This window comes from Symphalangus syndactylus, chromosome 18 (assembly GCF_028878055.3).
Source record: "Symphalangus syndactylus isolate Jambi chromosome 18, NHGRI_mSymSyn1-v2.1_pri, whole genome shotgun sequence".
In the NCBI taxonomy this organism is placed as follows: domain Eukaryota; kingdom Metazoa; phylum Chordata; class Mammalia; order Primates; family Hylobatidae; genus Symphalangus; species Symphalangus syndactylus.
Genome location: NC_072440.2, coordinates 66,961,587 through 66,976,405, shown reverse-complemented (window position 1 = coordinate 66,976,405; position 14,819 = coordinate 66,961,587). Strand labels below are relative to the sequence as shown.

The window sequence follows — 14,819 nt, the reverse complement described above, 5'->3', positions numbered from 1 at the left end:
TTTTTTTTTTTTTTTTTTTTGAGACAGAGTCTTGCTCTGTCACCCAGTCTGGATTGCAGTGGTGCCATCTCAGCTTACTGCAACCTCCGCCTCCCGGGTTCAAGCGATTCTCCTGTCTCAGCCTCCTGAGTAGCTGGGATTACAGGTGGCCACCACCACGCCCAGCTAATTTTTGTGCTTTTAGTAGACATGGGGTTTCTCCATGTTGGCCAGGCTGGTCTCAAACTCCTGACCCAAAGTGATCCACTTGCCTCGGCCTCTTAAAATACTGGGATTACAGGCGTGAGCCACCATGTCCAGCCCTGTGTACATATTCTTTTTTTTCCCTTTTTTTTTTTTTTTTTTGAGATGGAGTTTCGCTCTTGTAGCCCAGGCTGGAGTGCAATGGCCCAATCTTGGCTCACCACAACCTCTGCCTCCCCGGTTCAAGTGATTCTCCGGCCTCAGCCCCACGAGTAGCTGGAATTACAGGCATACACCACCATGCCCGGCTAATTTTTTTGTATTTTTAGTAGAGACAGGGTTTCTCCATGTTGGTCAGGCTGGTCTCGAACTCCTGACGACCTCAGGTGATCTGCCCGCCTCGGCCTCCCAAAGTTCTGTGATTACAGTCCTGAGCCACCGCACCCAGCCATATTCTTAATCACTACCTCTACCATACTGTGTGCCCAAGTGTGAGAATTTGGACTGCCTAGGATATTCATCCACACATTTTATTTGTTCATCAAAGTCTTGCTTTGTATAAACTCCTGCTTAAATTCTGGGATATGAGGAAGCTCAGACTAATGATAGTTCATTGTCTAGTGGGGAAAATAGACATGAAAATGGGTCTTTAAATATGGCATGATAACTATCATAAAGATGTGTATGAAGTTCTGTGAGAGCGACTGTGGAGATTCAGCCAAGGAGGTAATGTTTGTGCAGAATTTAAGTCATAGGAGATGAGAAGTTGGGAAGTTTGATGTCTTAGGGGAAGACTGCAGAAGGTTGGAAAAGGCATTTCAGTGAGGAAAAGCATTCAAGAATCTGGTGGGCTGTGGAGGTATGGATGGTGGGAAAGTAGATGCAGGAACCTCTGGAGGTTTTTTACTTTTTAAAATTTAGAGACAGGGTCACATGTTGCCCAAGCTGGAGTGCAGTGGCTTTCACAGGCGCAGTGGTAGCTTACTACAGTCTTGAACTCCTGGGCTTAAGCAATCCTCCCTTCTCAGCCTCCCAAGTAGGTGGAACTACAGGCACACACCATCACACCCGGCATCAGGGGTTTTTAAGAAGAGAAGAGGCTGGGGGCAGTGGCTCACACCTGTAATCCAAGTGCTTTGGGAGGATCACTTGAACCCAGGAGTTTGAGGCTACAGTGAACTATGATGGCACCCTTTCCCTCCATCCTGGGTGACAGAGTGAGACCCAGTCTCTTAAAAAAAAAAAAAAAAAAAAAAAAAAGGAAATGCAGTCAGATTTGTGCTTTGGAAGGGATAATTCTGGATTAGCGGAGAGGCTAGCACTGGTGGGAGACCAGTTATGGGAGGAGGCTCACTTACCAGTCTATGTAAGGGAGTCGGGTGAACTGCAGGGTGTTGGGGGTGGGGACAGAAGAGCAGGAGGGGATGGAGAGAGCCAAGAGATTTAGGAAGGGAGCAGATGGACTTGGCGACTGATTAGATGAGAGTGGGAGGAGAAAAGGTTTGAAAATAACTCCAAGATTTTTAGCTCAAACATCTAACTGGATTGTGATGCCAAAACATTCTATAGAAAAAGGAGCAGATTCTGCTTTAGATACAGTGATTTCTAAATGTTTACTGAAATTGATAGCAGTTTATCTCAGGTATTTTTTTGCCTCTCATCTCATGGGCATTCAAGGGGAGGAATGCAAGACCAGATGTTTGATCAGTAACTGACAGGGTTTCCCTTTGCCCACTGCTTCCCTGGGTCATCAGGAGTAGACAGAGGTGGACCTCAGCCCACCTGGCACGTGTGTTATCCCCGGTAGCCATGGCCCTTCAGGTGGCTTGCTGAGAATGCACTGTGTAGGGGTCAGAACCTTGTTGAGACTAGAGGCCTTCACTTCCTGGCAGACATGCTGCTGTGTGCAGAGGAAGCTGCCCAGTGTGAGATGGCAGAAGAGCACCACAGGCACAGCCAGCTGGTAAGAGCCCTGCATCCTGGCATGGCTCCGCTTGGCAGCCTTGCTTGGGTATCTACTCTTGGGGGACCCTGACCCCTATCACCTTCATTAAATGCAGTCAGCTATGGGTGAGTTTTGGTCATGAAGCCCTCCTTTCATTGTGGGTGTCCCTCTTTTCATTTTGGATTACAGGTGCTAATGGTGTAGGGTCAGAGGGGTATGGAGCTGTCAAAACCTCAGACATCATTTAGTCCTGAGCTTTTTTTACATGGGAAAACCCCTTTTGAGTGGCGGAAGCCTCACCTATAAAATAGGTCAAAGTAGTCATGCTGTGGTTGAAGCATGTCGGGGAGTCGGTCCCTGTTCTACCTGCTACTATTCCCTTCCCTTGCTACATGAGATGGTCTTCAAATGTTTTCAGGAGCGTGTGGGGCTCCACAAAGCACAATATGAAAACCCCTAATCCAGTCTGATAACTTCACTTCTGTCTCAGAAAATTGAAGCCTAAGGCATGGGGAAATAATGGGCAAATCAGCTTTGCTTAGACAATTTGTGAGGCACTATTATTATTTTTTAGAGATGGGGGTCTCACTATATTGTCCAGGCTAGATTCAAACTTCTGGGCTCAAGCAATCCTCCCACCTCAGCCTCCTGAGTAGCTGGGACTATAGGCATGTGCCACCATGCCCAGTGTTGAGGCATTAGTATTATTATCATTACTATTATTATTAGAGATAGGGTCTCCTCTGTCACCCAGGCTGGAGTGCAGTGTTAACAATTGTAGCTTGCTGCAGCCTTGAACTCCTGGACTCAAATGATCCTTCCACCTCAGCCTCCCAAGTAGCTGGGACCACAGGCACATGCCACCATGCCCAACTAATTTTTTAGATTTTTTTTTTTTTTTGAGACAGAGTCTCGCTCTGTCGCCCAGGCTGGAGTGCAGTGGTGCTATCTTGGCTCACTGCAAGCTCCGCCTCCAGGGTTCACGCCATTCTCCTGCCTCAGCCTCCTGAGTAGCTGGGACTACAGGTGCCCGCCACCACACCCAGCTAATTTTTTGTATTTTTAGTAGAGACGGAGTTTCACCGTGTTAGCCAAGATGGTCTCGATCTCCTGACCTCGTGATCCGCCCGCCTTGGCCTCCCAAAGTGCTGGGATTACAGGCGTGAGCCACCACACCCGGCCTGATTTTTTAGTTTTTTATACAGACAGAGTCTCCCTCTGTTGGCCAGGGTGGTCTTGAACTCCTGTGCTCAAGCAGTCCTCCTGCCTCAGCATCCTAAAGTGTTGGGATTACAGGTGTGAGCCACTGCACCTGGCCTTTTAGGCATTATTGATGGAGCTGGATCCAGGTCCATCCTGGCCCAACCCCAACCCTTCCTTTCACTAAAGATTCCTTCTTCCATTTTAGCAGCACTGCATTTATAATCGTATAAATGTACGCACTGAGCCCACGTGGTAAAAAAACAAAAACACAAAAACCACCACAGACAAAAAGTCTGTCTTTTTCTGAGAGGCAACAGTTGATGTTTACCTTGGTCTGTAGAATTGTCATGTGGGTCATGGGGTTCTCTCCTGTGTGGGTGTGTTTGTTCTTGTGCAGTGTAGATGGACAGCAGGGAGGGTTCAGCAAATATTTATTAAGTGCCTGCTGTGCAGGCTGGCTTGTGTTAGGCTCCCAGTTGAATCTCAAAGCAGAGAAACACTCAGGGAGATGGAACAGCTATGAGAAGCTGTGACCAAGCTTCTCCCCCCGATTTGAGGCACTGTCTGCCTTCATCTACTCTTAGCTTACAGACTCTACTGATTCCAGTCCTTGTAATCATTTGTCCTTTCTTTGCACAGTATTTTTGCTTTAGAGCCCTAAAAGACAATGTGACTCACGCCCATCTCCAGCAAATAAGAAGGAATCTCGCTCACCAGCAGCATGGTGTCACGGTGAGGGTTGTCTTCTGTATCAAGGGACCTCTTCTGATGGCCATTCTCTCTCACTCTTTTTTTCAGTCTTGCCAAATTAAGCGGAACTGTTTTTAAAAAAACTTTTATGCTTCAAGATTTGTCCAGACTGTCAACTCTAAAACCTTAGTTTGCTTGCTTGCTTGCTTGCTTGCTTGCTTTCTTTCTTTCTTTTTCTTTCTTTCTTTCTTTCTTTTCTTTCTTTCTTTCTTTTTCTTTCTTTTTTTGAGACATAGTCTTTATCTCTTGCCCAGGCTGGAGTGCAGTGGCACAATCTCAGCTCACTGCAACCTCTGCCTCCTGGGTTCAAGCAATTCTCCTGCCTCAGCCTCCTGAGTAGCTGGGATTACAGGCATGCACCACTACACCTTCCTAATTTTTGTATTTGTAGTAGAGACGAGGTTTCACCATGTTGGCCAGGCTGGTCTCGAACTCCTGACTTCAGATGATCCACCCGCCTTAGCCTTCCAAAGTGCTGGGATTACAGGCGTGCGCCACCGTGCTCAGCCTCTTTAGTTTGCATTTTCTTTGATAATCCATACCTGCTGATAGAAAAACTTGTTTGATCCCATTTTTTTATCTGTTTGCCAAGAAATGGATAGTTGACTCAAAGTTCAGGGACTGTGGATTTTAACCCTGACCTAGGGGATATAGTGATACAAATACACTTTCTTTTTTTCCTTACTTATTTAGAGGCAGGGTCTTGTTCTGTCACCCAGGCTGTAGTGCAGTAGATCACTAAAGGTTCAAGTGATCCTCCTGCCTCAGCCTCCCAAGTAGTTGGGACTACAGCTGTAAGCCACCACACCCAGCTAATTTTTGTATTTTTTGTAGACAGGGTCCTACTATGTTGCCTAGGCTGATCTCAAACTCCTGGGCTCAAGTGATCTGCCCACCTTAGCCTGTCAAAGTGCTGGGATTACAGGTGTGAGCCACCGCACCTGGCCCAAATACACTTTTTTTTTTTTTTTTTTTTGAGACAGGGTCTTGCTCTGTTTTCGAGGCTGGTGTGCAGCTGCAGTGGTGCGATCTCAACTCACTGCAACCTCCGCCTCCCAAGTTCAAGCGATTCTCATGTCTCAGCCTCCCAAGTAGCTGGGATCACAGGTGTGCACCACCAAGCCCAGCTAATTTTTTTGTATTTTTAGTAGAGACAGGTTTTTCCTCATGGTGGCTGGGCTGGTCGCAAACTCCTGGCCTCGAGCAATCCACCTGCCTTGGCCTCCAAAAGTGCTGGAATTACAGACATGAGCCACCATGCCCGGCCCCAGTAGGAGGCTTTGGTTGTGTTTCTGTTGTTAAGTCTATTCACTTCCATTGTAAGTCTATTATAAAACAATGGTTTGTTTACTTGATGCCAACAAATATTGTCTCTACTTGAAGATTTCGTTTCTTGGTGTAGGATTTTTTTCCCTGTTACTGTTTTATGAAAATGTTTAAACATACAGAAAAATAGAAAAAAAATAGTATAATAAGCCTCTGTATAGTCACTACCTGGATATAGTAATTGTTAATATTTGCTATATTTGCTTCATTGTTTTTTGCTGAATAATTTCAAAGTAAATTATAGACATCACGACACTTTGCACCTAAATATTTCAGCATGCGTCACTCAAAGATAAAGACATTTTCTTATGTAACAACAATGTCATTATCATCCCTAAGAAAAGTAACAGTGATTCCCTAACATTAATATCCAGTCAACATTCAAATTTCCATAGTTGTCTTAAAAATGTCTTATTTGTAGCTGCTTTTTACAAACCAGAATGCAGTTAAGGATCACTAACTCCATTTGGTTCTTTTCTGATTGATTTTTAGCAGAAATGGATTTTGTTATTATATCTCTTAAAGCTTTTAATCTAGAAGTTTCCTTCCCCCAACTATACTTCTTTATTACATTTTTGTTTATATATATATATATATATATATATATATATATTTTTTTTTTTTTTTTTTTTTTTTTTTTTTTTTTTTGAAACCGGGTCTCACTCTCGCCCAGGCTGGAGTGCAGTAGCTTGATCTCGGCTCACTGCACCCTCCACCCTCCGGGTTCAAGCTATTCTCCTGCCTCAGCCTCCCAGGTAGCTGGGACTACAGATGCACACCATCATGCCTGGCCAATTTTTGTATTTTTAGTAGAGATGGGATTTCACCATGTTGGCCAGGCTGGTCTCGAACTCCTGACCTTTGGTGATCCTCCCACCTCGGCCTCCCAAAGTGTTGGGATTACAGACGTGAGCCACGACACCCGGCCTATTATATTTTTAAATTGTGGTAAAAGATACATCACTTAAACTTTATCACTTTAACCATTTTTAAGTGTACAGTTCAGTGACATGTACATCCACATTGTGCAATCATCATCACTATTCATCTCTAGAATTTTTTCATCTTGCAAAATTGAAACTCTGTACCCATTTCCTCTTTCCTCAGCCCCTGGAAATCACCATTCTACTTTCTGTCTCTATAAATTTGATTATTCTAGAGACCTCATAGGTGGAATCATATAGTATTTGTCCTTTTGCAACTGGCTTATTTCACTTAGCATAATGTATACTTTTTTAAATGACTGCCTTTTTTAAAAAAAAGGACAGGCCAGTTATTTTGTTTATACAATTTATTTATTATTATAATTATTAGAGACAGGGTCTCACTCTGTCATCCAGGCCAGAGTGCAGTGGTGTGATCATAGCTCATTGTAGCCTCATCCTCTTGGGCTCAAGAGAATATCCTGCCTCAGCCTCCTGAGGAGCTAGGACTACAGGTGCACACCACCATGCCTAACTTTGTATAATGTTTTTGTGTTTTTTTCTGTGTTTTTTTTGTTTGTTTGTTTTGAGATGGGATTTCACTCTTGTTGCCCAGGCTGGAGTGCAATGGTGCCATCTCGGCTCACTGCAACCTCCACCTCCTGGGTTTAAGTGATTCTCCTGCCTCAGCCTCCCAAGTAGCTGGGTTTACAGGCATGTGCCACCACGCCTGGCTAATTTTGTATTTTTATTAGAGACAGGGTTTCTCCGTGTTGGTCAGGCTGATCTCAAACTCCTGAAAACTCAGGTGATCCACCCGCCTTGGCCTCCCAAAGTGCTGGGGTTACAGGTGTGAGCTACTGGGCCCGGCCCAATGTTTTATGTTATTGATTTACCTGGTTGTTTCCTTTTGATATCGTTTACATCATTTAATTTTCCTTTAGTCTACATGGTTCCTATAATCGTTAGATCTAAGGGCTTGTTTAGATTGAACTTAAACATTTATCCAAGACTACTTCATAGGTGGGAATATGCAATAAAATCAGTTTTAATTTCTAAAATGGCTTTCTAAAATGTCGTTGTATTCTGTGAGATTAGGAATAGCCTCTTCATCTAGATTTCCATAGACTAGAAGAACCATCTTTTTGCCTTTTATGTTGGCCCAGAATAGCTCTGTAGTTCAGCCCTCATTAATTTGTATGCCCACTATATGTTGGCTGGAGTAAGGATTCACTGTTTTACCTTTCATCTCAGTAAATTTCCATCTTCTTCCTACCTTGCTTTAGCTGCTGCACAGGTTCTGGAACCTCTGGCGGTCTCAGATTGAGCAGAAAAAGGAAAGAGAGCAGCTCCCCTTACTGCATGCTGCCTGGGACCACTACAGGTAGGGACTCTAGCTTCATCCCTGACTCTCAGGGACTTTGTGCCTCTGACTTACTGTTTTCCAGGAGTAATCGCTTGCCCTTCTGTGCGTTAGTGTGGCAGATTCAGAAAGGCCTGTGGGGGTGGAGGTCCTGCTGTAAACCATTTGTTCCTGAATTTGGGTTTTTGGCTGATCAGATGGGAGATAGAATGAGCATATTTGCATTGGTTCTTGGCCACCATAGTCTGAAGTATGTGCCTGGTTGCTCACTGCCTTTGTCCTATAGGCATCAATATGTTCACAAGTTAGAATTCATGCATTGCTAGTGTTAAAGAGAAGGGTCAGGGACATTTGTGACTCAGTCTTAAAGTGTGCAGGGAATGTCCTCAATATTTTAGAGCTAGTCATTCAGTTAAAATAAATAAATAAAAACACTACATTTCTGTGAGGAAAACTCAGAATGTATAGGGTGGAAAGTATAAAGGGAAAAATAAAAGTTGCCTGGCCCCCTCCCTACAAGTAAGAGTAAGATCTTACTCTTCAGAGGGAAACACTACGTATAAACTTTCTTGCTGCCAGAAATGTTCAGTATGTCCTTCCTTTCTTTGCCCTCCTCTTTTTTCCTCTCCCCACAGTATAATCAACTTAATTTGCATAGTTTAGGTCCAATTTTGAAGCATTTTTTAATGAGTTAGTGAGAATCCCAATAATTAACTGACTCATTTAGAGTTATCAAGGCATATTATTCCAAACCCTGGTTTATAAAACCTAGTGTGAGAGGCAACATGTCGCGGACCCCCAAAGTTTGGCCATGAAACCAGAAAGTTCAGGATATCTAGGGGATTTCACACATATTTCCTAAATTCCAGAGCTACTGTGCTTTTGGTGGTCTAATTAGGTTTTACAAGAAAGTTGTCAACATTTCAGGCAATCCACAGTCCACAATCAGAGGTTGACACATTTTGTATTAGATATCGGGTTCTTATTGCCATCTCTCCTAGAATGAAACTAGTAAGCCCATGGGGTGCCTTTAACTCACAGGAAGTAACTGTACCCCAATTTACCTGCCTTAAAGTTTTAAAAACCTGAAACCTGAAGGTGTTCTTCCTTTTGTTTCAGGATAGCACTGCTGTGCAAGTGTATCAAATTGTGGCTACAGTATACTCAGAAGAGGCGGTACAAGCAGGTATGGAGTACTTTTTAGCAGATAGCTTTACTTGCTTACATTCTTGGACCCATTTGCTTTGGAAAAATTCTTGGAAAAGACCTATGCCAAGAAGTCTTGTCGTTCTGCTTTGGAAGAGAGGATGCTGAAAAAGCTCAAAGTCATTTCTTCCAGTTCCCACCTCTGATATCAGAAAGTCTGCATAACTCCCATTTCTTATCTGCTATGAAAATACAGGTTCTCTCTGAAAGTACTGAGCTCTTATCAGCCATTCACATCTTTACTCAAATTCATTTAGTCTCTGAGTTAGCCAGCCCTTCACCCAGTGGGACCTGCACAAGGTACAGGGAGAGGTGTAGAGCATAAGTTCTGCATCCCAGTGCTAAACAGTGTGAGACACATGTCTCCCAGGGTGGAGGATGTGAGGTCAGGACCACAAATAAGTAAAGGCAGATTGAGAAAGATAGATTCAGTTCCATTTAAGAAATACTTATTGAGCAACTGCTGTGCCTCAGATACTGCACTAAGCACTGAGGATACAACTGTGATATAAAGTCAATAAAATTCCTGCCCTCCCAGGGCTCATACTTTAGCACCAGGGTGACAAATAAGTGTGACCTTACAAGCCCGTTCTACCAATTGGGCGTACCTGTCTGGAATGTTGAAGTGAGAAGGATTTCAAGGCCGTGTTTACACTCAGTGGGAAAGGGTTCAGTTGATGGTGTCTGCCATTGTGAGAAGTGCCCCCTTTTTGATCATCTCTGGCAGCGAAACAGAGGAAGACACAAACCAAACTCCTCCCAGTTATTTTCGTGCTGCCCACCCTACCCGTACCTCCATCTTCTGCTGGAGTATGTGCCCGGCCGCCCATCGTCTGGGAAGTGAGGAGCGCCTCTGCCCGGCCACCCCGTCTGGGAAGTGAGGAGCGCCTCTGCCCGGCCGCCCGGTCTGGGAAGTGAGGAGCGCCTCTGCCCGGCCGCCCTGTCTGGGAAGTGAGGAGTGCCTCTGCCCGGCCGCCCTGTCTGGGAAGTGAGGAGCGCCTCTGCCCGGCTGCCCATCGTCTGGGAAGTGAGGAGCGCCTCTGCCCGGCCGCCCATCATCTGGGAAGTGAGGAGTGCCTCTGCCCAGCCGCCCTGTCTGGGAAGTGAGGAGCGCCTCTGCCCGGCCGCCCATCGTCTGGGAAGTGAGGAGCGCCTCTGCCCGGCCACCCAGTCTGGGAAGTGAGGAGCGCCTCTGCCCGGCCGCCCGGTCTGGGAAGTGAGGAGTGCCTCTGCCCGGCCGCCCTGTCTGGGAAGTGAGGAGTGCCTCTGCCCATCTAAAGATTCACCTGTTAGCTAGTTCCCTATAGTTTGGGGATAGAATCCAAATTTTTAGCAAGGCCTACAAACTCCTTTGGGAGCTTGTCGCTGTCTGTTTCTCTCCCCTTTCCTGTTACCACTCTGTTCGTTCACAACTGCACTCTGACCGGTTAAGCTGCCAGTGGTTCCCTAAAGGTCCTCTGTGCTCTCCTGCTTCTCTTTGTACTTCCAGTTCTCGATTTCACACTCCCTTCCAGCTCAGATGTCACCTCCTCTCCCAGGCCAGTCCACCTCCACCCCTACCCTGGAGGCATACCTTTATCAGAACATTCATCTTGTAGTTGTTCACTGGCTTCTCTTTCCCCACAGGCTGTGAAGTCCTTTAGAGTACAGCCTGTCCCTTTTGCCTCCTTAGCCCACAGTGCTTGGCATGGGATATGTGCTAATATTTGCATGAATTAATGTACAGACCAACAAATGAACTGCTGTTGATTTCTCCAGAGTTTTTTTCCAAGGATGATCTCAGTTGATAGAGCTTGGATGCTACAAGGCATGGCCTCTTTCTGCGTCACTCTTGCCTCCCACACTTAGGAAATGCTAGAGTCACTGCATTCTTTGACATGCCTTTGGATTATGTTACTGGCTTTGAAAAGACATTGCCACTTGTTATCTTAAGTTCATGTAATACAAGTTTACCGGAATGTAGGAAAGCCTTTCAGAAAAAGACTGTGAGTGTCAGAGTTGAAAGGTTGTATTTATTCAAGGTGGAGAGCAGAGGGTCTCTTTTATTTCCTTCCTGGAAAACGAGCACTCCCCTTGACACAGGGGCCCAACACTGGCGGACAGTCCGGGGTCAGTGTTTTCATCCCTCACGCTGATCTAGCATGGCCTGCTTTCAAAGGTACAGCGGGTCTGAAAAATAGGAAGAGCACTGCTTAGTCATTCCTAAACCTTTAGCTAACAATCTGAATATCACCTCTTGGTATAGGTATCCCAGGAGCACATCAGATCTTTCTATTCTTAGACAAGATAAAAATATTATTTTTTATGGGTTTCTTCCTTTTTGAAAAGTAACATACAGTCAGCCCTCTGTATCTGTGGGTTCCACATCCATGGATTCAACCAACCATGGATAAAAAATATTCAGAGAAAAAAAGAACAGTTGTGTCTGTACTGAACATATACAGACCTTTTTTTCTTGTCATTAGTCCCTAAACAATATATAAACAATATAGCATAACAACTATTTACATAGCATTGACATTGTACTGGGTATTATAAGTAATCTGGAGATGTATACAGGAGGATTTCATAGGTTATATGCAGATGCCAATTTATTTGTTTTTTGTTTTGTTTTGTTTTGTTTTTGAGACAGGTGTCACTTTGTCACCCAGGCTGGAGTACAGTGGCATGATCTTGGCTCACTGCAGCCTCACTCTCCCCAGGCTCAAGCGATTCTCCTGCCTCAGCCTCCCAAGTAGCTGGGACTACAGGTGCAAGCCACCACGCCCAGCTAATTTTTGTGTTTTTTTGTTTGTTTGTTTTTGTTTTTTTTTTTTTTTGGTAGAGGTGGGGTGCCACCATGTTACCCAGGCTGGTCTCAAACTCCTGAGCTCTCCTGCCTCAGCCTCCCAAAGTGCTGGGATTACAGGCATGAGCCACTGCACCCGGCCTGCTATACCATTTTTTTTTTAATATATGCTTTTATTTTTCCGTGATTACAAACACAACTGAATATCAAATGCACAAAGTAAGAATTATACAGGGAAAAAAAATCAGATACGTTCATATATATATCACCTTTTCAAGGCTATTTCCATCCAGAATAACCTTGGTTTGCCAGGGCCAATAGAAAGAAGTCACAAAATTGCCTTTAGTCAAATTTGTGTGTTTGCTTTCTTCTATAATTCCAATACCTCCACCATCAACGACTTGAGATAGCTGCCAAGGTGTTATATAATCAGTGCCAGTGTCTTCATTCATTCTACAACGAAGGCTGTCACTTCACACTTGGAAGGTTGCACAGCGGCCAGGCAGAGGCGATCCTCGCTTCCCAGACAGGGCGGCCGGGCAGAGGCGCTCCTCACTTCCCAGACGGGGCGGCTGGGCAGAGGCTGTAATCTTAGCACTTTGGGAGGCCAAGGCAGGCGGCTGGGAGGCGGAGGTTGCAGCGAGCCGAGATCACGCCACTGCACTCCAGCCTGGGCAACATTGAGCATTGAGTGAGCGAGACTCCGTCTGTAATCCCAGCACTTCGGGAGGCCGAGGCGGGCAGATCACTCGAGGTCAGGAATTGGAGACCAGCCTGGCCAACACGGCGAAACCCCGTCTCCACCAAAAACACAAAAACCAGCCAGGCGTAGTGGTGTGCGCCTGCAATCCCAGGTACTCGGCAGGCGGAGGCAGGAGAATCACGGGAGCCTGAGGCAGGGAGGTTGCAGTGAGCCGAGATTATGCCGCTGCACTCCAGCCTGGGCAACAGAGGGAGACGGTCTCAACAAAAGAAAGAAAGAAAGAGAGAGGGAGGGAGGAAGGAAGGAAGGAAGGAAGGAAGCAAGCAAGGAAGCAAGGAAGGCAGGCCCTGCTATACCATTTTGTATAAGATACTTGAGTATCCATGGATTTTGGTATCTGAGAGGGGCCCTGGAACCAGTCCCCCACAAATACCAAAGGATTGCTCTCTGCAGAATGGCGAATGTTTGCTAACTGTTGAAGCTGGGTGATAGGGTCATGGGTATTCATTATACTGTCGGCTTCTACTTTTGTTTACATTTGAAAATGCCCATAATAAAAAATAGAAAAGCAATGTGTAGATATTATAGAAAATTTAGGAAGCATAAAAAGACATAAAGAAGAAAAAATAAAGCCATTCATGACATTTGGTGGGTAAGCCTGGTATCTCTCTTCCTCTGTTTGGATAGGAGTGTATGTACCTATCTATTCACATACACATACATATGCATACTGATCCAATTATCTATTGCTACGTAAAAAATCACCCCAAACTCAGTGGTATAATACAACAACCATTCTATTATGCTTTATGGATTATCAAAGATTGAGACAGGACATAATGGGAATGGTTGGTTTCTGTTCCAAGATCAGCCTCAACTGAAAAGATTCTAATGGCAAGAGGTTAGAATCATCTAGAAGTTTTCTTCACACACATCTAGATCCTGGATTAGAATGACTCAAAGACTGGGCTCAACTGGGAATGTTAACCAAAGAACTTGTATATGATCTCTCTGTGAGGCTTGGGCTTCCTTACAGCATGGTGGCCTTGGGGGAGTCAGCCATCAGGGCTTCAAAATGAGTGTTCCAGTGAACAAGTCAGAAGCTCTATGGCTCTTTATACAGCCTCAGAACTCACATAGTGTCACTTTTACCAAGCTCTGTTGGTCAGAGCAGTCACTATCCCAGCCAGATTCAAGGGGAGGGAACATAGATCACTTCTCAGTGAAGGAGGATCAAATAATTTGCAGCCATGTTTTTAAATCCTCTACACATTTGGGCCGGGCACGGTGGCTCATGCCTGTAATCCCAGCACTTTGGGAGGCTGAGGCAGGCAGATTGTGAGGTCAAGAGATCAAGACTATTCTGGCCAACATGGTAAAACCCTGTCTCTACTAAAAATACAAAAATTAGCTGGGCGTGGTGGCACATGCCTGTAGTCCCAGCTACTCAGGAGACTGAGGCAGGAGAATCACTTGAATCCTGGAGGCAGAGGTTGCAGTGAGCTGAGATTGCGCCACTGCACTCCAGCCTGGCGACAGAGCAAGACTCTGTCTCTAAAAAAAAAAAAAACAAAAAAAAAACATAAAACCTCTATACATGCATATATGCTTTTTCCCCCAAAGTTTTGGATCATGGAGGCATATACGGTATATTCTTATGTCCATTGTCTTTCTTCTACTGATGTATCAGTAAAATAGTAGACTTTTATAATTACATTAATGTGTATGACAAACACTATGAACAAAAAAGATATATTATGGGGTAGGGAAATATTTAGATTTATAACACATGACAAAGGACTAATAAATTGTTTAGGTTCAAAAACCCCATACATATCACTGAGTCAAATGCTAACAGACAGTGAAACATGTAATGGGTATGAACACCTAAGCCATGGGGAAGAGAGAGTGAGTGAGTGTGTGTGTGTGTGTGTGTGTGTGTGTGTGTGTAGAAATGTTTAACCAATGTTTAATTAAGTGAAATTTTTCCACCTATCCTATTTCATTTTTCACCTAGCATATTGGCAAATATAATAAATAATGATTTTCATCTTTTTCTCATTTTTATTATATAGGAAGCAATCCTCCCACAAGAGTGTGACCCTGAAAGGTCATGTTAAAAAAAAAAGAAAAGTTAAGTACAAAGGTTATTCATTGTTTTACTTTAGCTGCTACAGGCCAGAGTGGATGGTCATTTCCAGCAGAGAGCCCTGCCTGCCGCCTTCCACACATGGAATAGACTCTGGAGATGGTGCCGCCAGGAAAACGTCCTCAATGCAAGAGCAGCACGTTTCCACAGGTACACGCTGCGCAGCTCCTGTCTGCACTGGGGCAGGTGCCTCACGTCTAATTCTGCCAGCCACACAGCCCATTTGCTGTGCTTTTCAGCTTCCCAGACCCCAGGCCTTAGTATCTCCTGGATTTTGAAT

General features: G+C 44.8%; 1 protein-coding gene across 44 annotated transcripts in view; it reads left to right on the top strand.

The window, feature by feature from the left end:
* The window catches only part of SFI1 (SFI1 centrin binding protein), a 132,192-nt gene that overhangs the window by 94,204 nt on the left and 23,169 nt on the right, over positions 1–14,819 (top strand). For 42 of the 44 annotated variants that reach the window (XR_010117152.1, XR_010117150.1, XR_010117153.1 and 39 more), the window contains 5 exons: positions 2,076–2,146; positions 3,971–4,063; positions 7,617–7,714; positions 8,813–8,879; positions 14,559–14,689. Coding sequence is in view for 40 of the 44 variants with exons in the window: in XM_055251589.2 (XP_055107564.2) it covers positions 2,076–2,146; positions 3,971–4,063; positions 7,617–7,714; positions 8,813–8,879; positions 14,559–14,689 (460 nt within the window). In the remaining 4 variants the exon portion in view is untranslated. The remainder of the gene's footprint in view (positions 1–2,075; positions 2,147–3,970; positions 4,064–7,616; positions 7,715–8,812; positions 8,880–14,558; positions 14,690–14,819) is intronic. The other 2 variants (XM_055251601.2, XM_055251597.2) reach the window with 1 other exon arrangement.